The sequence below is a fragment of the Lepidochelys kempii genome, chromosome 1, assembly GCF_965140285.1.
Source record: "Lepidochelys kempii isolate rLepKem1 chromosome 1, rLepKem1.hap1, whole genome shotgun sequence".
Lineage (NCBI taxonomy): Eukaryota > Metazoa > Chordata > Testudines > Cheloniidae > Lepidochelys > Lepidochelys kempii.
The window spans coordinates 351710467-351736437 of record NC_136380.1 but is presented as its reverse complement, the minus strand read 5'-3'; the positions used below and the strand labels follow the sequence as shown (position 1 = coordinate 351736437).

The window sequence follows — 25971 nt, the reverse complement described above, 5'->3', positions numbered from 1 at the left end:
AAACCCCTGACTCACCTTGAATGAGGCCAAGCTCCTCAGGACATCTAGTGAGTTAGACCGGGGGGACCCCAATGGGTAGGGAGGGCCAGGGGCACCCACCGAAGGGGGATGGGTGCAGAGCCATAGCACAAGGGGAGGGCAGGAGAAATGGGGAGTCAGCCTTGGAGCCCTGCCCCACATCACAGCTGGGATCCCCCCCAGTCCACACAGGACCTGACCTCCTCCCGAATTGGTGTAAGCCTGGCATTTCCCAGCTCAAGGGCCCTTCTCCCCCGGACTCCTGGGTTCCATCCCTGGCTGCTCACAGGTGTGCCTGTGCACAAGGCCAGGCCCCCTAGACTGCCCCCTCGGCCATGCGCCCTCAGCCCAGACCCTCCCAAGCCAGCCCCCCTCTCCGCGCCAGGCCGGGAAACCGGAAATGGCCCTTTGTACCTAACTGAGGCCCCGGCTCCTCCCCACGCCGGCGGGCCCTGGCCGCAAAGAGACAGGGCAGCACTCGACTACTTTATTGGGCCTCCAAAGCTTTAAATACAGGCCAGAGCCGGCTCCACGCAGGACAGAGGCAAGGGCAGATCCCCTGTTTGTCGGACTGGGGCGGGGGGCCAAGATCCCCCCCCCGACCCCCACCCCCAGTGGCTCACTGCCTGGGTCGTGGAGCCGAGGCCAAGGGGGCGGGGCGATGTAGAGCCAGGCCCCGGCCCTGCGGTGACATGGCGGCTGGCGGTGCTGGGGAGGAGATGAAGGAGAGACGGCGGCATGGTGGCTGCGGTGGGGCCGGAGCCCGGGGCCTCCCCTAGCGGCTGTAGCCGAATTCATCCGCGTCGTCGGCCCGGAAGTCGCCATAACGCCACAGATTCAGCTGCAGGGGAGAAGGGCAGAGGTGAGAGCCGTGCTGGGCCGGGGAGAGGCCTCCTGCTCCCCCTCCGCCCTGCCCCACAGGCCCCCCTGCCTGGCTGCTCCCCCCAGACCCTCCCACTGTGCTCCCCACCCACACAAACCTGACCCCACCCCAACCAGCCTTCAGGCCTCCCCTGCAGAGCAGGAGCCAGCACTGGCCCTGCTCCAGCTGCCCTGGGGCTGGGGGACAGGCCGCTGCGAAGCCTGATCTGGGCCGGGCGCAGGGGCCTGGACTCACCCGGTTGGTCTTGGCCAGCTCCTGCGCGTTCAGGTACTCGGTGATCTGCACGAGACAAAGGCCGTCACGGGGGATGGGGATGCTTCCCTCCCGCTGGGCCTGGCCCCACCCGAGCCATGCCCCCCAATTGCCCGCCGTGCCAGGTCACCTGGGGATTCCCGGGGCCGGGGAGCTCAGCAGCGAGATCAGAGCGTGGGGGGCCTGAGTCAGACAATTCCCGTCACCCCCAGTGAGTGAGCGTGTGTGTGTGTGGGGGGGGTGTCAGCAGGAAATCATCAAAGCCCGGGTCAGGCTCAAGTCGTGGTTCCCCCACATTGGGCCAGAGCCGCAGGCCAAGCCCATGGACCCCCCCATCCTGCTCCCGCTCCGCAGGGGAGGGGTTCATGTACCACTTTCTGGAACTGCTTCTCCTTCCGCGCCTCCACCATGACCAGCCCCTCCTTGACCAGCCCCAGCCCCACGTCGCCCTTGGAGTCGGCGAACTGCAGGGTGACTTGGGGGCAGCTGGGCCCGAGGTGCTCCACGTTCAGCAGGCACTGGGTGTTCTGGATGTCCCGGACCACGCTGTCCACCGCGTCGGCACGCGCGTCATCCTGGAAGAGCCGGGAGAGAGACCGTCGCCGCAGGGCTGGGCACGGACGATGCGCGTGGCCGGAGCCGTCATCGGGAGCCAGGCCCGGTACTGAGCGCACAGGGGCAGTGTGGAGTGTGCCGGAGGGGTGTGCAAAGCCGGACAGAGAAGGGGAGGGACGGCTGGACAGAGATGGACACATGGAGAGATTGGCCGATGCGATCGGCCCCTCCCTGGAGTCGGGAAGAGATGTATTTTGTCTACTGTGGGCAGCAGGGCTCTGGGCAGGTTGGGTCCAGGCCCTGCGCCTATGGGCAGCCCCCCGCTCCACCTCCATGGGGAGCCCCGCCCCTGCCCCACCCCCTGGGATCCCTGCCCCTGCATACTTACATCCTGTGGCACCTGGATGAAGGCAAACTTGTACTCGATGGCCTGGGCGGGCAGGATGCGGGTGCTGAAGGCAGGCGGCAGGGTGCCCAGGCGCGTGGAGGGCAGGGTCTCCTTCTGCACAGAGAGCAAAGGGACTGTGGGGTCAGGGGCCCCCCAGGGCGGCGGGTGCTCCGGCACGGCGGGCAAGCTCTCCCGCTGCATGTCATGGCAGCGCAGCAGGGCCAGAGGATCTCCCCCCGCCGAGCACCTAGCCCGGCCGAGGCGGGGACCCGAGTGTGGCAGTGAGGGGAACAGCCAAGCCGCGCCTGCCCCGGGCGATACACAGCAGGGTGGGGGCAGGGAGACCAGTGCTGCTTTACCCCCAGCCCGAGGATCTCAGAGCTTGGGTGCCAGGTGGGTGGGCAGGTTTCCGACCCTCTGCACTGGAACCGTGTGATCCCCGCGCCCGCGTTCCCGTCTCAGCTCGTCCGCTGGGGCCGCTGCGGCTTGGCCCTTCGTCAGCTCGCTGCTGACACCCGTGCCCCTAAGCTCTCCCGTGGTGGCTGGGGAGGGAAAGCCGCCGAGCCTAGGCACCGAGCCGTGGCAGATTGCCCCGCGGCCCCCAGGCCCAGACACAGCTGCCGGGTGCAGGACTCGGCCTGGCCATCGTGCGATGACCCCGGGAACTGACAGCAGGGTGCGGGAGGGGAGCCAAGCTTTGGCAACCACCAGCCCAAGGCTGGGGCTGAGTGGGCAACGAGGGGGCCTCCTGTGCACGGCTCTGCCCTGCGGATCTCAAAGCGCCCAGGTCTGGTCGTGCTGGAGGCAAGCGGCCCTGCCGCTGGCTCTGCTTAGCCAGGCCGCTGGGGTGGTCAACGTGCCGGCGGCCGCCCAGCTGGCCACGGTGTCCCCATGGAGGGGCCAGGTACTCACGTTGCCGTAGTCGATGTAGAAGATGTGCACCCTGGCTGGTGACTCCACCTTCTCCACGCGGGCCCGGTACCTGGCCAGCAGGGAACACGGGTGAGAGATCACGCCCACACGCCCCAGCCACGCAACAGACAGGACCAGGCCGACGGGACCGAGAGAGAGACCGACTGGGGCAGAGAGCCCCCTAGACAGACCCCCCAGTGGGCTCCGGAGGTCCAGCCCGAACCCAGCCCTGCTCAGACCCCCCAGTGCTGCCCCTCCCCTGCTGTACCTGCCCCCTGGCCAGGCTCCACGCCCAGATGAGCAGCCAGCCCAGCAGCCGAGAGGGGAGGAACAGATTAATGGGCCCTTGGAGCATAAAGCACCGCGACTAATGAACAGATTGATGTGCGCTGCTTAAACCAACACGCTCGCCATGGAGGTAATTAGCCGGCAGATCCGGCTGGGGCTTTGCACCGACAGAGACGCCAATGGTGGGACAGACACCTCAGCTTTGCCCTACCACAGAGCCAGGCTTCTTCCCACCGAGGCAGCGGGAGACAGAACCGAGAGCCTGGCAGCCACTGACTGTGTGCTGGGCCTGGCGCGCCCCGCGTGGCTCTCCGGGAGCTGGGCACGGAGTCCCTGCACAGAGCCCCCCGGGAGAGATCTGCACCCCAGTGCAGGCCTCCGGAGCAGCAGCTGATTCCAGGGGGGCAGGCGCAGAGCCCCTCACTGAGCGCCCCCTCCTCACCAGGCGGAGGCCTGGGCCTGCCAGAGGGAACCCCCACTGGCCTTCCCTGGGTGTGAGAGCAAACAGCAGCCTCCACCCGAGCCCCTGCCGAGGCCCCAGCTTTGCTTAGCGCCCAGCAGGGGGCGATGCCCGCCAGAGGGGGCTGCAGGAGCCAGTGCAGATAGAATGGGGGCTGCCCTGCTGGAGCGGGGGGCGAGGAGGGTAAGGCAGGTTGGAGCAGAGATGCCGCTGCTGGGGGTTCAGACCAAGGCACAGCTGAGCGCCCCCCCGGCTCGTGCTCCGCCGCATGGGGCGGGGAGGGGGCGGGGGTGCAGCTGGCTGGGACCCGCAGTGCCGAGGTGTGAACACAGCTGTCCCACAGCATCAGCAACGTCAACGCCACTCACAGCTGCCCAGGTGCTGGCAAGCTCCCCGCCTCCCCCAGCTGCCCAGCACACTCGGGGGCTGCGTTTCCCATCTGTCTGTTCCCCACAGCAGCAGGAGGGTGGGTCGGGGCTTGCGGCCCCCGGAGGGGGTGGAAGCAGCCTAGCAGCCAGGTTGAAGGTGGCTTCTCCCTGCAGCATGGAGGAGGGTCCCATCACCAGCGAACTCTATGGCCGTGCCACGCCGGGGCAGGGCAGTGTCTGGTGGTGCCACTCAGGGCCAGGTCCCTTCCCAGCCACGGCAACCAGCCTGGCCCCAGGGTTGGAGAGGGCACCATTCCTGGGGGCAGAGGTGTACGTGCACTGAGAGCCTGCTCATCTCAGGGACGTGGGCCCCGGGCCGGCTCTGCTGGGCATGACTGGCTGTGGCTGCTCGCTGTGACCTGGATTCCACTGACACCCCACAGAGAAAGCTGGTGTGAGGTCTCTCCTCCCCACTCAGAGAGGTGCGACCCCCACCACAGGCATTCTTGGCACCAGTTCAGTTCTACCCTCCCCCCGTCCCCGAGCTGCCCTGGCTCTTGCCTGCCAGCGATCCCCCTGCTGGGCCTGGGGCCAGCGGTTCCCGAACCCTCCCATCCTGCCCTGGGAGGCTGCAGGGTGAACAGACACGGCTGGGATGGGGACAGCCCTCCTCCTGTGTCCACCCCGCCCCGTATTACTGCACTGAGCCAGCACCCCCTCCTGGGCTAAGGCCCAGCCCTGGCTCCCGGGGCACTATTCTCAGGCATGGCATTCAGCAGGAGCTGGTGTATCCAGCGCATGCCCAGCGGCGCTGCAGCCAGAGCCCTGCCCCCACGTCCATGGGGAGAGGACGCCCCCCAGCTGGCCACGTGGCTCCGTGCCCGGCCCAGGGACTGCTGTGAGGGCAGCTCCGTGGCTCACCATTCCCCATCCACAAACTTAGCGATGCAGTAGTCCCCGCGGCGCGGCATGTAGGACCCTTCCACGGGCGGGTGGCTGGCGATCTCGCTTCTCATATTCTCCATCAGCTTCTCCAGCTGGGTCCCTGCAGGGGGAGAGACCTGGTCAGGCAGGGGGCACCTGTCAGAGCCAGTCCAAGGGCCAGGCTGCCTGGGCACTAAGTGCAGAGCGAGCGGCCTGGCTGGGTTTAATTAGAACATAACATAAGAACATAAGAATGGCCAGACTGGGTCAGACCAAAGGTCCATCCAGCCCGGTATCCTGTCTACTGACAGTGGCCAATGCCAGGTGCCCCAGAGGGAGTGAACCTAACAGGTAATGATCTAGTGATCTCTCTCCTGCCATCCCTCTCCACCCTCTGACAAACAGACGCTAGGGACACCATTTCTTACCTATCCTGGCTAATAGCCATTAATGCACTTAACCTCCATGAATTTATCCAGTTCTCTTTTAAACCCCGTTATAGTCCTAGCCTTCACAACCTCCTCAGGCAAGGAGTTCCACAGGTTGACTGTGCACTGAGTGAAGAAGAACTTCCTTTTATTTGTTTTAAACCTGCTGCCCATTAATTTCATTTGGGGGCCCCTAGTTCTTATATTATAGGAACAAGTAAATAACTTTCCCTTATTCACTTTCTCCACACCACTCATGATTTTATAGACCTCTATCCTATCCCCCCTTAGTCTCCTCTTTTCCAAGCTGAAAAGTCCTCACCTCTTTAATCTCTCCTCAGAGGGGACCCGTTCCAAACCCCGAATCATTTTAGTTGCCCTTTTCTGATGCCAGTCTATCTTTTTGGGGATGAGGAGACCCCATCTCTATGCAGTATTCAAGATGTGGGCGTACCATGGATTTATATAAGGGCAATAAGATATTCTCCGTCTTATTCTCTATCCCTTTTTTAATGATTCCTAACATCTCGTTTGCTTTTTGGACGGCTGCTGCACACTGCGTGGACGTCTTCAGAGAACTATCCACGATGACTCCAAGATCTTTCTCCTGATCAGCTGTAGCTAAATTAGCTCCCCGTCATATTGTATGTACAGTTGGGGTTATTTTTCCCAATGTGCTTGACTTTACATTTATCCCCATTAAATTTCATTTGCCATTTTGTTGCCCAATCACTTAGTTTTGTGAGATCTTTTTGAAGTTTTTCACAGTCTGCTTTGGTCTTAACTATCTTGAGCAGTTTAGTATCATCTGCAAACTTTGCCACCTCAGTGTTTACCCCTTTCTCCAGATCATTTATGAATAGGTTGAATAGGATTGGTCCTAGGACTGACCCTTGGGGAACACCACTAGTTACCCCTCTCCATTCTGAAAATTTACCATTTATTCCTACCCTTTGTTCCCTGTCTTTTAACCAGGTCTCAATCCATGAAAGGATCTTCCCTCTTATCCCATGACAACTTAATTTACGTAAGAGCCTTTGGTAAGAGACCTTGTCAAAGGCTTTCTGGAAATCCATAGAGAAAGAAAAGGAGTACTTGTGGCACCTTAGAAACCAACCAATTACATGTGGATTCATTTAAGATTTTTATTTCATTTGATTCTACATTTTTTTTCACATATAGTGCCCCCCCCCGCATGACCTGTTCTGTCCTTCCGATATATTTTGTACCCCAGAATGATTGTGTCCCATTGATTGTCCTCACTCCACCAGGTTTATGTGATGCCTGTTATATCAATATCCTCCTTTAACCAGCAAGGTTAATGACCAGGGAGGAGTATAAAAATATTGCTCAGGCATGCGGGAGTGAAATCAGGAAGCCCAAATCACGCCTGGAGTTGCAGCTAGCAAGAGATGTTAAGAGTAACAAGAAGGGTTTCTTCAGGTATGTTAGCAACTTACTGAATGGGGGAGGCAACCTAGTGCAAAGGATGTGAAAAAAGCTAATGTACTCAATGCTTTTTTTGCCTCTGTCTTCACGAACAAGGTCAGCTCCCAGATGGCTGCACTGGGCAGCACAGCATGGGGAGGAGGTGACCAGCCCTCTGTGGAGAAAGAAGTGGTTCGGGACTATTTAGAAAAGCTGGACGAGCACAAGTCCATGGAGCCGGATGCACTGCACCCGAGAGTGCTAAAGGAGTTGGCGGATGTGATTGCAGAGCCATTGGCCATTATCTTTGAAAACTCATGGCGATCGGAAAGGTCCCAGACGACTGGAAAAAGGTTAATGTAGTGCCCATCTTTAAAAAAGGGAAGGAGGAGGATCTGGGGAACTACAGGCCAGTCAGCCTCACCTCAATCCCTGGAAAAATCCTGGAGCAGGTCCTCAAGGAATCAATTCTGAAGCACTTAGAGGAGAGGACAGTGATCAGGAACAGTCAGCATGGATTCACCAAGGGCAAGTCATGCCTGATTAATCTAATTGCCTTCTATGACGAGATAACTGGCTCTGTGGATGAGGGGAAAGCAGTGGACGGGTTGTCCCTTGACTTCAGCAAAGCTTTTGACACTGTCTCCCACGGTATTCTTGCCAGCAAGTTAAAGAAGTATGGGCTGGATGAATGGACTATAAGGTGGATAGAAAGCTGGCTAGATTGTCGGGCTCAATGGGTAATGATCAATGGCTCCATGTCTAGCTGGCAGCTGGTATAAAGCGGAGTGCCCCAAGGGTTGATCCTGGGGCTGGTTTTGTTCAATATCTTCATTAATGATCTGGAGGATGGTGTGGATTGCACCCTCAGCAAGTTTTCAGATGACACTAAACTGGGAGGAGAGGTAGATACGCTGGAGGGGAGGGATAGGATACAGAGGGACCTAGACAAATTGGAGGATTGGGCCAAAAGAAATCTGCACTTGTCCTTGTTGAACCTCATCAGAGTCCTGCACTTAGGACAGAAGAATCCCATGCACCGCTACATACTAGGGACCAAATGGCTCGGCAGCAGTTCTGCAGAAAGGACCTAGGGGTTACAGTGGACGAGAAGCTGGATATGAGTCAACAGTGTGCCCTTATTGCCAAGAAGGCCAATGGCATTTTGGGATGTATAAGTAGCTGCACTGCCAGCAGATGGAGGGACGTGATCATTCCCCTTTATTCGACATTGGCAAGGCCTCATCTGGAGTACTGTGTCCAGTTTTGGGCCCCACACTACAAGAAGGATGTGGAAAAATTGGAAAGCGTCCAGCGGAGGGCAACAAAAATGATTCGGGGGCTGGAACACATGAGTTATGAGGAGAGGCTGAGGGAACTGGGATTGTTTAGTCTGTGGAAGAGAAGAATGAGGGGGGATTTGATAGCTGCTTTCAACTACCTGAAAGGGGGTTCCAAAGAGGATGGATCTAGACTGTTCTCAGTGGTGGCAGATGACAGAACGAGGAGTAATGGTCTCAAGTTGCAGTGGGGGAGGTTTAGGTTGGATTTAGGAAAAATTTTTTCACTAGGAGGGTGGTGAAACACTGGAATGTGTTACCTAGGGAGGTGGTGGATTCTCCTTCCTTAGAGATTTTTAAGATCAGGCTTGACAAAGCCCTGGCTGGGATGATTTAGTTGGGGACTGGTCCTGCTTTGAGCAGGGGCTTGGACTAGATGACCTCCTGAGGTCCCTTCCAACCCTGATTATTCTATGACTCTATGATTAACACGAGGCAGTCTAGTTCACCCATCTTATTATTTAGACTTCTAGCATTTGTGTACAAGCACTTTAAAAACTTGTCACTGTTTATCTGTCTGCCCTTTTCTGATGTGTCAGATTCTTTGTGTGAATGTTTCTCGTCTCATCTGGCCCATACTTTGTCCTCTTCCATCCTCTCCTCCTGACTAACCCCTAGAGAATCTCTATCAATAGACTCTCCTCTAAGAGAAGTCTCTGTCTGATCCACGTGCACCTCTGCAGCCATCGGCTTTCCCCCATCTCTTAGTTTAAAAACAGCTCTGCAATCTTTGTAATGTTTAGTGCCAGCAGCAGCCTGGATCCACTCTGGTTTAGGTGGAGCCCATCCTTCCTGTATAGGCTTCCCCATCCCAAAAGTTCCCCCAGTTCCTAATAAATCTAAACTCCTCCTCCCGACACCATCGTCTCATCCACACATTGCGACTCTGAAGCTCTGCCTGCCCACCTGGCCCTGCGCCTGGAACTGGAAGCATTTCTGAGAACGCCACCCTAGAGGGCCTGGATTTCAGTCTCTTTCCTAGCAGCCTAAATTTGGCCTCCAGGACGTCTCTCCTACCCTTCCCTACGTCACTGGTACCTACATGTGCCATGACCACTGGCTCCTCCCCAGCGCTCCACATAAGCCTATCTAGATACCTTGAGAGATCTGCAACCTTCGCACCAGGCAGGCAAGTCACCATACGGTTCTCCCGGTCATCACAAACCCAGCTCTCTATGTTTCTAATGATCCAATCTCCCATTACTAACACCTGCCTTCTCCTAATGACTGGAGTTCCCTCCCCCGGAGAGGTAACCTCAGTGCGAGAGGATACCCCATCATCATCTGGAAGGGGGGTCCCAACTATGGGAAGGTTTCCCTCTGTTCCCGTTAACTGCTCTCATTCTCTGAGCCTTTCATCCTCCTTAACAGCGCAGGGGCTGTCTGACCGGAGGTGGGACAAATCTAGTGTGTCCTGGAAAGCCTCATCAACTTACTTCTCTGCCTCTCTTAGCCCCTCCAGTTCCGCCACCGTGGCCCCAAAGCCTGTACATGGTCTCTGAGGGCCAGGAGCTCCTTGCACCAAATGCACACATACGCCACCCGCCCACCGGGCAGGTAATCACACATGCTACACTGAGTACAATGAACAGGAGAGCCCCCACTCGGCTGCTGGGCTTCTGCCTGCATTCTCTCCTACAGCTGCCTGGGTTAATGATAGGGTTTTGGTTTAAATCAAGAAGTTTTGATTATAATTTAGTGTAAAGGTTTTAAAGAATGGCAAGTGTACCTCACCCCCTTCCCACTCCCCTGCGAAACTCCCTCTCGAAACTCCCTGTTAGCGGCCCCTGGTCGCACGCTCACTGCTTTATAAAGCCCGGCCTCCTTGATAGCCCCGCCCCCGACTAAGGCTCAGCCAATGAACAGAGGCGTCTAGATTTCAAACCTTGTTTAGAAGCTCACAGCTTCCAACTGCCGGCCACAGCACACGGTCCTTCGGACAGACAGACAGACAGACACAAGCTCAGCACCCAGCACGTAAGCACCAAACACAAACACACTGCAGACAGCCACGCGGCGGAGCTCGCGGTGCCCCCGGTAACCCCGGCCCCAGGCTGCTTTGCACCGATGCTGCGGCGGCTCCTTACAGGGCCAGACCCTCCTGTCTGACGCATGACGCAGGCATGGCACTGCCCCGAACCAGAGCAGAGCCACCCTTCGTTTCCAAATAATGCCCCCCGAGCCTCGGTACAGTATTCCACTGATTATTTACTCTCCCCGTTCAACCGCCTAAATTGGTCTTGCTGCAGCTTCCCGCCCTGGGATCGCGTTCGACCTCCTTCTGCTAAGCCGACGAGCCCCTGAGCAAATACCTATCCCCAGGTAGGTGCCGACAGACTGGGATCAGGTCACCCCTTCGCCGCGTCTCTGTGATGCTGAACAGCCTGAGCTCAAGCCTCTCACTCCAAGGCAGGTTTCAAAGCCTTTAAACCAGCGCTCCCCAAACTTTTCACGGTCACGCCCCGCTTTACCCTTGTCCGCACCCCCCCACCCTCTTGGGAGCCAGGAGCAGGGACATGGCTCGGGAGGGGAAGAAGGTGCAGACAGAGGTAAGGGGGCCGAGGCTGGGGCTGCAGCTGGGGGTGGGTCTGGGGCCAGGAATGGAGCCATGGTCTGGTTCAAGGCTGGGACCAGGAACGGAGCCGTGGCTGTGGGCAGGGCTGTGGCGGGGAGTGGATCTGCAGTCGGTGCGAGGCTGGGGCTGGGGGCACCGGGAGCAGAGCTGCAGCTGTGGGCCAAAGCTGGGCTGGGGCTGGAGCAGAGCTGGGGGTGGAGCAGGGCTGGGTGTCACTCCCACCCCCCTGTGACGAAGAGGGACTGTTCTTAATGTTTCTTCTGAATACTGTGGGGGTGCCTCAGTTTCCCCTAGGCAGTTCTTAAATATCTAGGTGGTGGGATAAGGGTGTATGATCATTACATTAGGTGTGTGCAGGGGTCTGGACACAGAGAATGGCCAATACCCTGTTTCCTGGCACCTAGTGGCCTGGTCCTTCCCCCCTGCAAGGTGAGAGCTAAAGGGTTGGAGAACAAAGGGATCCGGTGACCTCCTGGCCCAAGAAAGGGACAAAGCCCAGAGGAGGGGGGGCTGGAGGGAGAGTCAGTTTGGGGCTGGCTGGGGACGAGGAGTGAAGTGCAGACTCACTGCCCCCCAAAATGGACCCAGCTGAGGGGTCCTGTTCTCTGCACCTACAACTTCTGTTTTAGACCATGTTCCTGTCGTCTAATAAACCTCTGTTTTACTGGCTGGCTAAGAGTCCTGTCTACGGAGTTGTGGGGCAGGACCCTCTGGCTTCCCCAGGACTCCGCCTGGGCGGACTCGCTGTGGGAAGCGCGCGGAGGGGCAGAGAAGGCTGAATGCTCCAAGGTCAGACCCAGGAAGGGGGAAGCTGTGTGAGCCGTGTGTCCTGCAGACAGGCTGCTCACAGAGAGGAGACTTCACCCGAGTCCTGCCTGGCTTCGTAGGGAGCAGTTCCAGAGCATCGCCCCGGGACTGCGTGACACCCCCCTCCTGGGTTCTGGTTCCTGGCTTTGGGAGGGAAGTGGGGTCTAGTGGTTACAGCAGGGAAGTCTGGGAGTCAGGACTCCTGGGTTCTATTCCCAGCTCTGCCAGGGGGTGAGCACACCTCTCGCAGGGCTGGGCCTGGCATCTATTCAGTGAGTATTGGGGTGGCACTGCAGGGCTCCATTGCTGCGCCAGGCCGGCCCCGGGCTCCCTACCATCATCACCTTGTAATTAAACAGGGCGGGGGAGGAATAGCGGTATGGAGGAAGCAGAGCGGCAGCACCCAGGCTGCAGGGAGATGGCTGGACAGACCGGGCAGCTTCTGGGGAGCTGGAGCCTCGCCCCTGCTGGCCAGAGGAGGGGAAGTAGCCGAGCTGCTCCCCGTGGCCCCAACCCCATCACCCACCCTCCCCATGAGCCTGTCCTGCCCCATGGCCCTCCCCGGCTCTGCTGCACGGCCCCTCATGTAGCCAATGCCCAGGCGGGCCAAGCTGCAAGAGGAGCTGGTGCAGCTACGGGCATGAGCGTGGGGAGAGGCCCCCATCCAGGCCTCGCTCGGCGGCTCCACTCGTTACTGAGGGCCTGGTGCTGCCCACACCCTGCTGGTGGCCACATGGCCTCACCCGGCCCAGCTGGGCAGGGAGCAGTGGAGATGCCGGGGGGGACGGGCCCTCTGTGACTCAGCTCTGATTCCTCATGGCTGGTCCCTGAGCTCGCAGCTCCCAGCCAGACGGGAACAGCTGCCCACAGGCCCCAGAGGAAGGAGAGGGGAGTGGGGGCAATCCTGCCCCACTGGGGAATGGGTCTCCCCGCAGCCTTGTCCCACCCCACTGCGGTTACACGATCGCCCCCCATGCCCCAAGGCTGGGCTCGGGAGCCGCCCCGCACCTGTCTCCACGTCCTGCACGTAGAAGTGCAGCTCGTCGGTGATCTCCGTCACGAAGACAGGCTTGTAGCTGGTGGTTCGCGCCTTCTCCTCCAGCACTGGCATCATCTCCTCCGCCGGCGCCTCCTCATACTGGGACCAGACCTGCCGGGGAGAGGAGACTGGGGCTGAGAGACGGAGCGGGCGAGGGGCACTGAAATGGGATCAGGGTGTCAACCCGAGTTGTTCTCCACGGGACCCCCCGGCCCAGCGCTGACCCAGTGCACGGTGCAGCCTCTGCTCCCGGGAGCCCAGGGCTGGCACCGCTGGAGTCCCATGGGGCTCCCCACACAGCTATGCAACAGCCCTGCCTGGGACCCCACTGTGTTCTAGGTGGGGAAACTGAGGCACAGGGTGGGTGAAGGGCTCTCTCCACAGGCACAGAGCACTCCTGCAGCAGCACCAGGAACTGAACCCAGGAGTCCTGACTCCCAGGCCTCTCGTCTAACCACTAGACCCCAGTGGGCACCTGGAGAGCTGGTGCAGGGAAGGGAGCCAGCCACAACCAGCACGGCCAACTCGCTCCCCACCCCGCTGGCACTAGGTGCGGGTTCATTCCCCAGCAGGGCAGGGCCCAGATACTGGGAGACACAGCCCTGCCTGCTACGGACTCAGCCACCTCTCCAGGCTGGGGTCCTATCTTATTTCTGGCACCAGATTTTCCCAGAGCTGATGGGCCCATCCTGCAGCCCGCCAGGTGTCCAGGCCTTTGACGCTGCAGCCCCGTGTGTGGAGAGGCCCGCCTGTCTATTAACCCAAACCCAACGCACTCCCCCCAAAAAGATTGGGGCCGTCCCTGGCCGGGGGCCAACCGGACCAACGTTGGTGCATGCTCGGGACCGTACAGGAACTGGCAGCCTCAGGGCCGCCCGGGGAGCTCAGAGGGGAGGGCTCCTAGCACCCGTGTGTTATTAATCATCCAAAGCTCCCTTTCTCCGGGCCAGACTCTGCTCCGGCTTCACCACCTGCTCCTGGGTGACTCTGGATTCACACCAGATGCAGCAGCCCATGGCCTGGAGCCACCGGGAGGGGGAAGGACCCTGGGGTAGCACAGACCAGATAGACAGGGCGCAGCACGGGCCCCAGGGCATGGCCAGGCAGCTGGGAGATGCCGGAATGGCAGTACCACCCTACCAACCCCGGCTGGAGCCAGTGCGGCTCAGGTGCCCTGCAAGGGGCAGTGCCCAGCCAGCCCGGCCCATGCCCACGTCCTGGGAAGGGCGCAGCTGTCGAGCGGTGACCTCTCCTCGCCCCGCCTGGCGCTCCCCTAGCCCTGCGCTGAGCGGAGCCATCACCCCGGCGTTCAGGATGGCAGGAACGGGCTGGGACGCTGATTGGACGTGACAGCGTGTCAAGTCCAATCCAGTCGCTCGGAGGCTGAACGAGCAGCGGGGTCTGTCACAGGCGGCCAGCGACACAGGCCAGCCGAGTTTGCGGGCGCAGCAGAACGCACACACCCCTGCTGCCACGGGGAGCAGAAACCCCCCCACGCTCGTCTACGCAGCAGACAGGGTCGGGGGCTGAGATGAGGGAGCAGCTGCCGGGGAGCAGACCCCAGCTATCCCGGCCCCACATCCAGTTGCCCTCGAGAACGGCACAGGCTGGCTCCCTGCAGAGAGCAGGTGAGTCCCCAGCCCTGGACGGAGGGGGCACCCAGAGCCTGCAGGCCATGCAGCTGGGTTACCGGCACGGCCAAGTTGGATGGAGCTGCCCCGGCTCACGGCAGTGAGGAGGAAGGATCGGATCAGAACCAGCCTGAGCAACAAGAATGGATCAACCTGACCCATGGACTGACCTTTCTCACTCCTGGCAGACCACTGGCCAGCCCAGACAGCTCCGCACAGGCTGGGGGCACGCCATGGACACCAGAGACCAGGCTCGGGCAAAGCAAGAAGACCAGCGAGCGAGCTGCAGCCCAGGGTGCCACCTGGGGCCACGGAAAGGGCATGGCTGGCGCGGCCCCCCTCAGACACCAGTGTTGGGGCAGGGGAGCAGCCAGGCAGACGAGGCGCCTGCTTCATAGAATCATAGAATATCAGGGTTGGAAGGGACCCCAGAAGGTCATCTAGTCCAACCCCCTGCTCGAAGCAGGACCAATTCCCAGTTAAATCATCCCAGCCAGGGCTTTGTCAAGCCTGACCTTAAAAACCTCTAAGGAAGGAGATTCTACCACCTCCCTAGGTAACGCATTCCAGTGTTTCACCACCCTCCTAGTGAAAAAGTTATTCCTAATATCCAATCTAAACCTCCCCCACTGCAACTTGAGACCATTACTCCTCGTTCTGTCATCTGCTACCATTGAGAACAGTCTAGAGCCATCCTCTTTGGAACCCCCTTTCAGGTAGTTGAAAGCAGCTATCAAATCCCCCCTCATTCTTCTCTTCTGCAGGCTAAACAATCCCAGCTCCCTCAGCCTCTCCTCATAACTCATGTGTTCCAGTCCCCTAATCATTTTTGTTGCCCTTCGCTGGACTCTCTCCAATTTATCCACATCCTTCTTGTAGTGTGGGGCCCAAAACTGGACACAGTACTCCAGATGAGGCCTCACCAATGTCGAATAGAGAGGAACGATCACGTCCCTCGATCTGCTCGCTATGCCCCTACTTATACATCCCAAAATGCCATTGGCCTTCTTGGCAACAAGGGCACACTGCTGACTCATATCCAGCTTCTCGCCCACTGTCACCCCTAGATCCTTTTCCGCAGAACTGCTGCCTAGCCATTCGGTCCCTACTCTGTAGCGGTGCATTGGGTTCTTCCATCCTAAGTGCAGGACCCTGCACTTATCCTTATTGAACCTCATCAGATTTCTTTTGGCCCAATCCTCCAATTTGTCTAGGTCCCTCTGTATCCTATCCCTCCCCTCCAGCGTATCTACCACTCCTCCCAGTTTAGTATCATCCGCAACTTCCTTAACTTGCTGACAAGAATACTGTGGGAGACCGTGTCAAAAGCTTTGCTAAAGTCAAGAAACAATACATCCACTGCTTTCCCTTCATCCACAGAACCAGTAATCTCATCATAAAAGGCGATTAGATTAGTCAGGCATGACCTTCCCTTGGTGAATCCATGCTGGCTGTTCCTGATCACTTTCCTCTCATGCAAGTGCTTCAGGATTGATTCTTTGAGGACCTGCTCCATGATTTTTCCAGGGACTGAGGTGAGGCTGACTGGCCTGTAGTTCCCAGGATCTTCCTTCTTCCCTTTTTTAAAGATTGGCACTACATTAGCCTTTTTCCAGTCATCCAGGACTTCCCCCGATCGCCACGAGTTTTCAAAGATAATGGCCAATGGCTCTGCAATCACAGCCGCCAATTCCTTCAGCACTCTCGGATGCAACTCGTCCGGCCCCATGGACTTGTGCACGTCCAGCTTTTCTAAATAGTCCCTAACCACCTCTATCTCCACAGAGGGCTGGCCATCTCTTCCCCATGTTGTGATGCCCAGCGCAGCAGTCTGGGAACTGATCTTGTTAGTGAAAACAGAGGCAAAAAAAGCATTGAGTACATTAGCTTTTTCCACATCCTCTGTCACTAGGTTGCCTCCCTCATTCAGTAAGGGGCCCACACTTTCCTTGGCTTTCTTCTTGTTGCCAACATACCTGAAGAAACCCTTCTTGTTACTCTTAACATCTCTGGCTAGCTGCAGCTCCAGGTGCGATTTGGCTCTCCTGATTTCATTCCTACATGCCCGAGCATTATTTTTATACTCTTCCCTGGTCATATGTCCAACCTTCCACTTCTTGTAAGCTTCTTTTTTATGTTTAAGATCCGCTAGGATTTCACCATTAAGCCAAGCTGGTCGCCTGCCATATTTACTATTCTTTCGACTCATCGGGATGGTTTGTCCCTGTAACCTCAACAGGGATTCCTTGAAATACAGCCAGCTTCGGACCGGGACCTGCTCTGCAGAGCGCCGCATGCCCGTGACGGGGGCTCTTTGGAGCCACCAAAGCGCTGCCCCTCCGAGAGGGAGATGCCCGTACCTAGGCACGCAGCCACCTCTGAGAACGGGGCCTGGAGTGACCTGCCACGGCCCCTCGCTGAGTCAGCCGCGGCACGAGGAACTCTCCCTCTCCACCCAGCACCGGCAGGAGCCCTCCCCTGGAAGCCACCGCAGGGCCCCTGTGCGCTGACACCATGGGGAGACGCCGCTGGGCACAGGCAGGACGGGTCCCTGGGCCGAGTTCTCACGGGCTCGCAGTGCCCTGGGCTGTGCACTCCCCTTCACTCAGCTCCTTCCAGCCCCCTGGCTCAGCGTCCCCCACCTCCGGCGCTGAAACATGGCACCGCCGGCAAGGCTCCAGGCACCCCCAAACCACGGGGTGGCCATACTGCACTCACCCCACCCAGCCCCTGGTCACCCCATCACTGCCGTGCTCAGAGAGGCGCCGGACCCTGGCCACCCATGTAACCGGGGATGCCTCGCAAGCCCTCTAATTCAACCATCTTCCCATGAGCAGCCCAGGCCGGATCCAGGCTCAAGGCCTCCGTGGCTCGGATGACAGCTGCTGGCTCAGTCACGTGGCGGGAGCTGCCGACTGGACACGGAGCCTGGCACCCTGGAGAACTGGTCTGTGGGAAGGGGGGTTAACCAGGAGGGAGCAGGGACAGAGCGCACCCTTGCCACCCACACCACGGGGGCACGGTGACAGCAGGGAAAGAGGAGCTGCCGTATGGCGAGGAGGCAGCTGAGAACCAGGAGCCGTTGGCTCCCGGCACGTGGGCTCCCTGGCGCATGAACGTCCCAGCTCACGGACCGAGGCAGCCACCATCCTGGGGAGGAGCTGACAGCAGGGCACCCAGCCGGGCCTTGCGTCCATGGCACCTGAACCAGGGCACTGGTCTGCCGGGGGAGCCAGCACCTCCCGCACCTACTGCCTGTCCTCCCGCCCCGGGCCAGAGGGGGGGCATTCCAAGCTGCCCCTGGGTTGTGAGGGGCTCCAAGACCCAGGCTGGAGGAGCGACGTGATCAGTGCTGGTGAGATACCGCGGTGACAGGCGGGCACCTCCCAGGACAGAGAAGGGGGCGTGGGCATCTGGGCGAGTGGCGCCCATCACAACAGAGTGCTGCGGGCTGCCGGAGCTACAGCCCCTGGGGTCCCACGTCTCCTGCTGGCGCCGCGGCAGCTCAGGCCTGACTGCATGGGCAGCAGGGGACCCCAGCTCCACTCGCCCGCCCAGCATTGGGCTCTGTCTGGCCGGGGGAGGAGCCCATCCGCCGTCTCCCAAGGACAGAGCTGTGCTGCCCCAGGCCTGAGGCCCTGCACACAGACACCGAGCCCGGGCGGCCCGCGGGGCACCGAGCCCGGGCGGCCCGCGGGGCACGACACATGCAGAACCCGAGAGGTGGGGGACAGCAAAGCCTGACTCTTGCTCCCCAGACCGCTCCCCGCAGCGCACAGCCCAGGGCTCTGCCCAGGCCGCACCCAGGGTCAGTGGCACACCCTGGGCTAGAACCCAGGAGTCCTGACCCCATTTCCACCCCCCCCCAACCCACAGACCCCCGCCCTGGCCCAGAGTGAGGAACCCAGGAGTCCTGACCCCATTTCCACCCCCCCCAACCCACAGACCCCCGCCCTGGCCCAGAGTGAGGAACCCAGGAGTCCTGGCCCCACCCCCAACGCACTAGAACCCACTCCCCTCCCAGAGTGGGAGAGAACCCAGGAGTCCTGGTGTCTGCTCTAAGCGCTGACCCGGGAACACAAAGCCAACATGCACAGCTGTGGCGGCAGGGGCAGCCCGAAGGGCAGCCGAACAGCTGCTGTACATGGCTGCGTGAGGCAGCTTGGTACCAGGGGGCCTGGCCAGTCTGTCACCGCTGGGAAGGAGCTGGGGTGGGGGGCTCAGTACAAACACAGTCTGCCCCTGACAAGAGCCAAGGCGCTGGCAATATGGGACCCAGCCCTAGACAATGCCCATGGCTGGCACAGCCATGCACCGCTGCTGGCGCCGGGGGGGCCTTGTGCTCACAGCACCAGCCACACCCATTGCCAATCCCTCCGGCACCATGCCGGCTGTAACCATGGCTCTGCAGAGGGGGCTCTGCGACACGCGATCCCGCTGGGAGGTGATGGAGAGGGCTCTCCAGGGCACGCTGCCAAATGCAGACTCCAGCCTTGGCACATGGGGCTATGCCAGCCCAACGCAGGGTCTTACGGTGCTTACCGAGGGCCAGAACCCTGGGCTCCTTGGGGGGGAGCCGCACCATGGGATGGGAATGCCAGCCACCACTGCAGTCCTATGGTTGGGGAGGAGGCCCCCCCAGCACAACCACGGGGGACGTTGTAGCCCATGGGAATGCACTTGCCAAGCTCAGCCCAGCCCCGGGGAGCACAGGCTTCTGGGGACAGACGCCCGCTCGTGGAGCCCCTGGGTAGCCACGTCAGAGGCTGGAATGGCTCAAGCTGGGCCTGGATTCTCGGCAGTCCAAGCCGGAACGGAAAGGGGCCGGTGTCGAAGGAGAAGACCGAAAGGCACTGGGGGCAATTGGAGCTGAGACGGTAGCCGGACAGAGCCTGGGTGCTGCCGGGACTCCAGTGCGGCTGGAACAGAGGCCCTGGGCTGAGCACAGTGCCGGATTGGCCTGGACGGGCAGGCCTTCCGCTGGCGTACAATGGCAGGGCTCCACCAGCTGAGGATCTGGCCTGGACGATTTGGGGATTTGATTTACCTGGATTCTCAGTGCCTGTGCTGGGGCTGGTGGGACCGGGACTGCCCCTGAAGGCGGCTCTCCTCCCAGGGACAGGGCGGAGCGATACGGGATGCCCACCCCAGGCCGACACAGATTGACATGAGCGCTGGCTAGACTCTGCTCTGCCCCTGCCGTGCTTGGGCACTGCACCTCGAGCTGCTCCTTGTCTGGATCCTGGCCAGCCTGTAACCCAGCAGAGAGGCCCCTGGGTCGGGGCTGCAGCGAGCGGAAGGCAGCAGGGAACAGGACAGCCCTCTAGGATCATCCGGTCTGGAGGCCAGCACAGGGCTGCTCCCCCCACACACGCTCCAGCCCTTTGCCCTGTTACCAAGCGTCCCGGGCATTGGGGCTTCCCAGCCCCTGGGGAGATGATGCCCAAGCCCGGAGCGTCTCGCTGCCACGGGGTTTGCTGGTATCCAGGCTAAATCAACCGTCTCCACTCTCACCTCCTGCTCCTTTTGCAAATCACTGCTGCCGTCAGTCACCAGTGGCACGTTTAGCCGGGTGGCACTGGTGTGTGCTGCCCGGCGCTGCCAGCCCAGAGGGGCCGGGGTCTGCCCGCAGCAAGCACCCAGGCAAGGGGGCAGAGACCGAGCAGGCCCGGCCCTTCCCGGCCAGGGGAGCAGCTCACTCTGCTGGGCACTGTTCAGCATCTCTCCGCCTGCCCCAGCCAGGGCTGCGGGAGCCTGGAGCCGGGGTGCAGACAATGGTGGCTGCAGGGACCCCGCAAAGGGACAGAGATCAAGCATAGGGAACATGTAGCACCATGGAGAGAAGAGAAGCCGCAGGCGGCAAGCCCATGGCAGGGACACAGCGTGCAGGATTCATTCGTTTGCTTTCTGACAAGTGAACTCCCAGCACATGTGAGGTCTGCCAGCCTCTCCAGGGGGCTGAGAACCAGGGGGGGCAGCCGGACAATGCTGGGGACCAGGGGGGCACTCAGGAGGCAGCAACCTCTGCCCGCTCCCCCAGCTGGGCTAGGGAGTGGTAGCACTCTGGGTAACCCATGCGATCCTACAGCAGCTAGCCTGTGCTGTGGGTCACTTGATCTCAAGCTCAGCTCTCACACATGAGGGGATAAAGGGGGACTTAGGCGCGCTGGCCCCTGCTTATCAGAGTACGCACACTGTCATGTGAGCTCCCCGCATGCTCCCCCAGCTGCTGAATCAGCCCTGGATGTAATTAATGAAAGAATTAAGTGGACTGCTGGCTGGACCCCCAGGGGCCTTGCATGCTGCTTGCAAAGCACTCCCAACAGAGCACATTCAATTAAGCCTAGAAGACGGCTAGCTGGCTCCACGCACCACGGGGGCTTCCCTCGAACGCGGGAGGCTCGCTGCCCACTCCCTGAACCCCGGCGCGGGCTGGGTGTTCTGCAGAGGGGGCGTTTCGGAGGGGTTGAAGCTATGTACGTAGATGTCACTTTCCCCTTCCCATCAGTACCAGAATCTCGTCCGGTGCATCCCGCCGTCACAAGGCAGGCACTTGGGGATCCAAGCGAGCCATGGGATGTTCCTCTCTCCGTTCACAGAACACCCTCCTCCACCCCGATCAGCCCTTTTCAGCTCACGGCTGTGGATCGCTCCGCGCCTGGCAGACCTAGACGGTGCGTGCTGTGAGTGGCCTTCGCGTTCGTAGGGCACGGCATGGCTCGGGAGAGCGTGCGTATGCAGCCCACCTGACTGGGCAGCTTTTGAGCCTGCCTGCTCGTTTGCGGCATGAATAGTGCCTTGGCAGCGCAGCGCATTCCCTCAATCTCTGGCTCAGACAGCTGCCCGCTTGGTGGGGTTCATGAAACCCCGCCTGCTTGCTCCGAGCGGTAGCTGGTAAGTCACGAGGTTAGTTTAGGCCAAACTACATGGAATTCATTCACCCCCCATGAGCCCTGCAGTACAGGCCACGCGGTACCCTGCGGAGGCCTGATGCTGGACTAGATGGGCCAATGGTCTAAAAGCAATAGACGAGGTGGGGACTCCAGACCTGACCTGGGACAAACAAGTGACCTACTTTAAGCGTTAGGACTGTTTGGAAGATCCCTGTGATTTACATCTCACGGCTGCCCTGTCCCCCCTTCCCCTAACACGCCCCTCTCTGCTTATTAACTAAACCAACGCCAAACTCACTTGGCCAGGCGCTCTGCCCTCTTGGGCTCCCCCTCCAGCTCTGTTCCAGCCGCTGTCTCCTACCTTCACCTGCCAATACCCACAATGGCGGATGGTATTTAAAACCTCAAGCCACGCAGCTCTGTTCAGTGGAACGCCAGCCAACCCCTGCAAGACAGTGTGCCCAGCTGGGCTGCTTTGCCGCCCGCTGCCTGAGCTCTGGATGTCCTTGTTACCCAATACCCACACGTTCCTTGAGTCCGGCTCGGCTCCCAGCCTCCCGACATCTTGCAACACTGAGTTCCTGTCACGGAGTCCCTGGGCGCTGCTCTGGAGCTGCTGCTCCCCATGAAGCCAGGCAGGACTCTGGGGAAGTCTCCTCTCTGGGAGCAGCCTGTCTACAGGACACACAGCTTCCACCTTCCTGGGTCCGACCTCAGAGCATTCAGCCTCCTCTGCCCCTCCGTGTGCTTCCCACAGCGAGTCCGCCCAGGCAGGGCTCCTGGGGAAGCCAGAGGGTCCTGCCCCCCAACTCCGCAGTCAGACGGGACCCTCAGCCAGCCAGTAAAACAGAGGTTTATTAGACGACAGGAACATGGTCTAACACAGAGCTTGTAGGTACAGAGAACAGGACACCTCAGCTGGGTCCATTTCGGGGGGCAGTGAGCCAGACAACCCCGTCTGCCCTTCACTCCATGTCCCCAGCCAGCCCCAAACTGACTCCCCCTCCAGCCCCCCCTCCTCTGGGCTTTGTCCCTTTCCCTGGCCAGGATGTCACCGGATCCCTTTCATAGAATCATAGAATATCAGGGTTGGAAGGGACCCCAGAAGGTCATCTAGTCTAACCCCCTGCTCGAAGCAGGACCAATTCCCAGTTAAATCATCCCAGCCAGGGCTTTGTCAAGCCTGACCTTAAAAACCTCTAAGGAAGGAGATTCTACCACCTCCCTAGGTAACGCATTCCAGTGTTTCACCACCCTCTTAGTGAAAAAGTTTTTCCTAATATCCAATCTAAACCTCCCCCACTGCAACTTGAGACCATTACTCCTCGTTCTGTCATCTGCTACCACTGAGAACAGTCTAGAGCCATCCTCTTTGGAACCCCCTTTCAGGTAGTTGAAAGCAGCTATCAAATCCCCCCTCATTCTTCTCTTCTGCAGGCTAAACAATCCCAGCTCCCTCAGCCTCTCCTCATAACTCATGTGTTCCAGTCCCCTAATCATTTTTGTTGCCCTTCGCTGGACTCTCTCCAATTTATCCACATCCTTCTTGTAGTGTGGGGCCCAAAACTGGACACAGTACTCCAGATGAGGCCTCACCAATGTCGAATAGAGAGGAACGATCACGTCCCTCGATCTGCTCGCTATGCCCCTACTTATACATCCCAAAATGCCATTGGCCTTCTTGGCAACAAGGGCACACTGCTGACTCATATCCAGCTTCTCGTCCACTGTCACCCCTAGGTCCTTTTCCGCAGAACTGCTGCCTAGCCATTCGGTCCCTAGTCTGTAGCTGTGCATTGGGTTCTTCCGTCCGAAGTGCAGGACCCTGCACTTATCCTTATTGAACCTCATCAGATTTCTTTTGGCCCAATCCTCCAATTTGTCTAGGTCCCTCTGTATCCTATCCCTCCCCTCCAGCGTATCTACCACTCCTCCCAGTTTAGTATCATCCGCAAATTTGCTGAGAGTGCAATCCACACCATCCTCCAGATCATTTATGAAGATATTGAACAAAACCGGCCCCAGGACCGACCCTTGGGGCACTCCACTTGACACCGGCTGCCAACTAGACATGGAGCCATTGATCACTACCCGTTGAGCCCGACAATCTAGCCAGCTTTCTACCCACCTTATAGTGCATTCATCCAGCCCATACTTCCTTAACTTGCTGACAAGAATACTGTGGGAGACCGTGTCAAAAGCTTTGCTAAAGTCAAGAAACAATACATCCACTGCTTTCCCTTCATCCACAGAACCAGTAATCTCATCATAAAAGGCGATTAGATTAGTCAGGCATGACCTTCCCTTGGTGAATCCATGCTGGCTGTTCCTGATCACTTTCCTCTCATGCAAGTGCTTCAGGATTGATTCTTTGAGGACCTGCTCCATGATTTTTCCAGGGACTGAAGTGAGGCTGACTGGCCTGTAGTTCCCAGGATCCTCCTTCTTCCCTTTTTTAAAGATGGGCACTACATTAGCCTTTTTCCAGTCATCCGGGACTTCCCCCGTTCGCCACGAGTTTTCAAAGATAATGGTCAATGGCTCTGCAATCACAGCCGCCAATTCCTTCAGCACTCTCGGATGCAACTCGTCCGGCCCCATGGACTTGTGCACGTCCAGCTTTTCTAAATAGTCCCTAACCACCTCTATCTCCTTTGTTCTCCAACCCTTCAGCTCTCACCTTGCAGGGGGTGGGGGGAGGGCCCAAGCCACCAGTTGCCAGGAAACAGGGTGTCGGCCATTCTCTGTGTCCAGACTCCTGCACACACCTGCCCTCTAGGGCTCTGCAGTGATCATACACCCTTACCTCACCACCTAGATAATTAAGAACTGCATAGGGGAAACTGAGGCACCCCCACAATATTCAGAGGAAACATTAAGAACAGTCCCGCTTCGTCACATCTCTCCCCCCTTCGAGACCAAACTGAGCGGGGTCACTTTAGCCAGTGACCTGGGGAAGTTCGAAGCCACCAACGTTCCCATGGATGCCCCAGCATCTCTCCCATTCCTTGGTAGGAGTTACACCAGGCCCTTCCAGTTTCACGCCCTCCCTTAGGTCGGGGGTGGTCGATAGCACTCGCAGGCCGCATGTGGGAAGGTTTATGCGGCCCGTGCCCTTTGGCCACCCCAAAACCCCACGGGGTCAAACTGGGATTGGGTCTTCTCCCCAACAAGCTGGCCAAACACAGCCACTTGGTTAGAGGACTGTTTAACTTTCTTAACAGCTTTCACTCCATCTGAGACCTTCTCAAAGCTCTCCACACTGGATCCTTCAACAGGACAGTCAGTGGATCCATTCACAACAGAAAATTTCTGGCCCTTAGGAACTGAAACTTTCTTGATTAAATCACTTTCACACCCTTCAGTGGCAGTAAACTGCTTGCAAAGACTCCATGAGGATTCCTTTCTCTAGGGCTTTTCTATGCAACAATTCACCCCTCACAGAAATTCTGCTCTTACCCTCTTTACCTAGGGCTTGCTCTAGAGGAACACTTTCCTGAGCAACAATGGACTCTTTCTGGGTCTCCCTTACATCCAGAATTACCTCTGGCACATCCGGCGGATTCCTACACAATCCCCTTTCAGGCAAACTTACAGACTTCCGAGATAAAAGGTCAGAAGCATTCTTCTTCCCTTTGCCACACACAAGTTCAGGAATCTTTTCCTTCTTGCTACAGGTTACCACTGTTAGGATATAGATATTCAGGCCTGTCTGTAAAGGCCTATACTCTAAGAATTTAGGTGTATTCTTATCACTTGGCTAGTGATAGAGGTATAAAAGAAAGAATCAAAACCACTGTCTGCCGGTGTAAGGGCCTTCTCTTACTGTGACAGTTTGTGGCCCTGTGCTTAGGCTCAGGCCTTTGGCTAAGCAGCAGAGGCAGCCATAAGCTGGGAAGCGAACGGTCACATCCTCACATTCCAAACTAGTCACACTGAAATAAGGTGCTATTGGGCTGTTAGGCACTATCAGGACAGGATTGTATTCCTATCACCTCCAGAGAAAGGGAAGTGCCTAGAAAATGTAAAAGGAAACGTAGTTTGATAGCATCCTGTCTGGCAAGAACTCACTTATCCATAGCTGGGATGTGAAATCCTCACTTCTGTATTGTTTTGTCATTATAGTTCCCACTTTGCTGTTGTTTGTCTGTATAATCTCTGTCTGGTTCTGTGATTGTTCCTGTCTGCTGTATAATTAATTTTGCTGGGTGTAAACTAATTGAGGTGGTGGGATATAATTGGTTACATAATCATGTTACAATATGTTAGGATTGGTTAGTTAAATTTCAGGAAATGATTGGTTAAGGTATAGCTAAGCAGAACTCAAGTTTTACTATATAATCTGTAGTCAATGAGGAAGTGACTGGGTGTGGGTGGGGGTGGGCATGTGGGTGTGTGAGATGGGAACAGGGAATGGGGGTAAGAAAATTGGAATCATGTTTTGCTAAAGGGGGAAATGGGAACAGGGAATGGGAGTAAGGAAGTTGGAATCATGTTTGGCTAAGGGCAGGAATGGGAACAGGGACACACGTGTAAGGCTTTGTGGTGTCAGAGCTGGGAAGGAGGATACTAAGGAAGGAAACTGGAATCATGCTTGCTGGAAGTTCACCCCAATAAACATCGAATTGTTTGCACCTTTGGACTTCGGGTATTGTTGCTCTCTGTTCATGCGAGAAGGACCAGGGAAGTAAGTGGGTGAAGGAATAAGCCCCCTAACAACCACACCCTCAGTAGGTAACACAATCAAATCCCCTTCATGCTCTCCTTGTGCCCTGGCTAGAT

At 58.3% G+C, this 25971-nt stretch overlaps 1 protein-coding gene across 1 annotated transcript in view; it reads right to left on the bottom strand.

The window, feature by feature from the left end:
- Positions 1-491: 491 nt before the first annotated feature.
- The window catches only part of SND1 (staphylococcal nuclease and tudor domain containing 1), a 500999-nt gene continuing 475519 nt past the window's right edge, over positions 492-25971 (bottom strand). Inside the window, exons 18-24 of the mRNA XM_073329019.2 lie at positions 12635-12776; positions 5046-5169; positions 3009-3078; positions 2097-2210; positions 1525-1728; positions 1136-1180; positions 492-859 (exon numbers count right to left, since the gene is read on the bottom strand). Coding sequence (XP_073185120.1) covers positions 794-859; positions 1136-1180; positions 1525-1728; positions 2097-2210; positions 3009-3078; positions 5046-5169; positions 12635-12776 — 765 coding nt within the window. The 3' untranslated portion in view covers positions 492-793. The remainder of the gene's footprint in view (positions 860-1135; positions 1181-1524; positions 1729-2096; positions 2211-3008; positions 3079-5045; positions 5170-12634; positions 12777-25971) is intronic.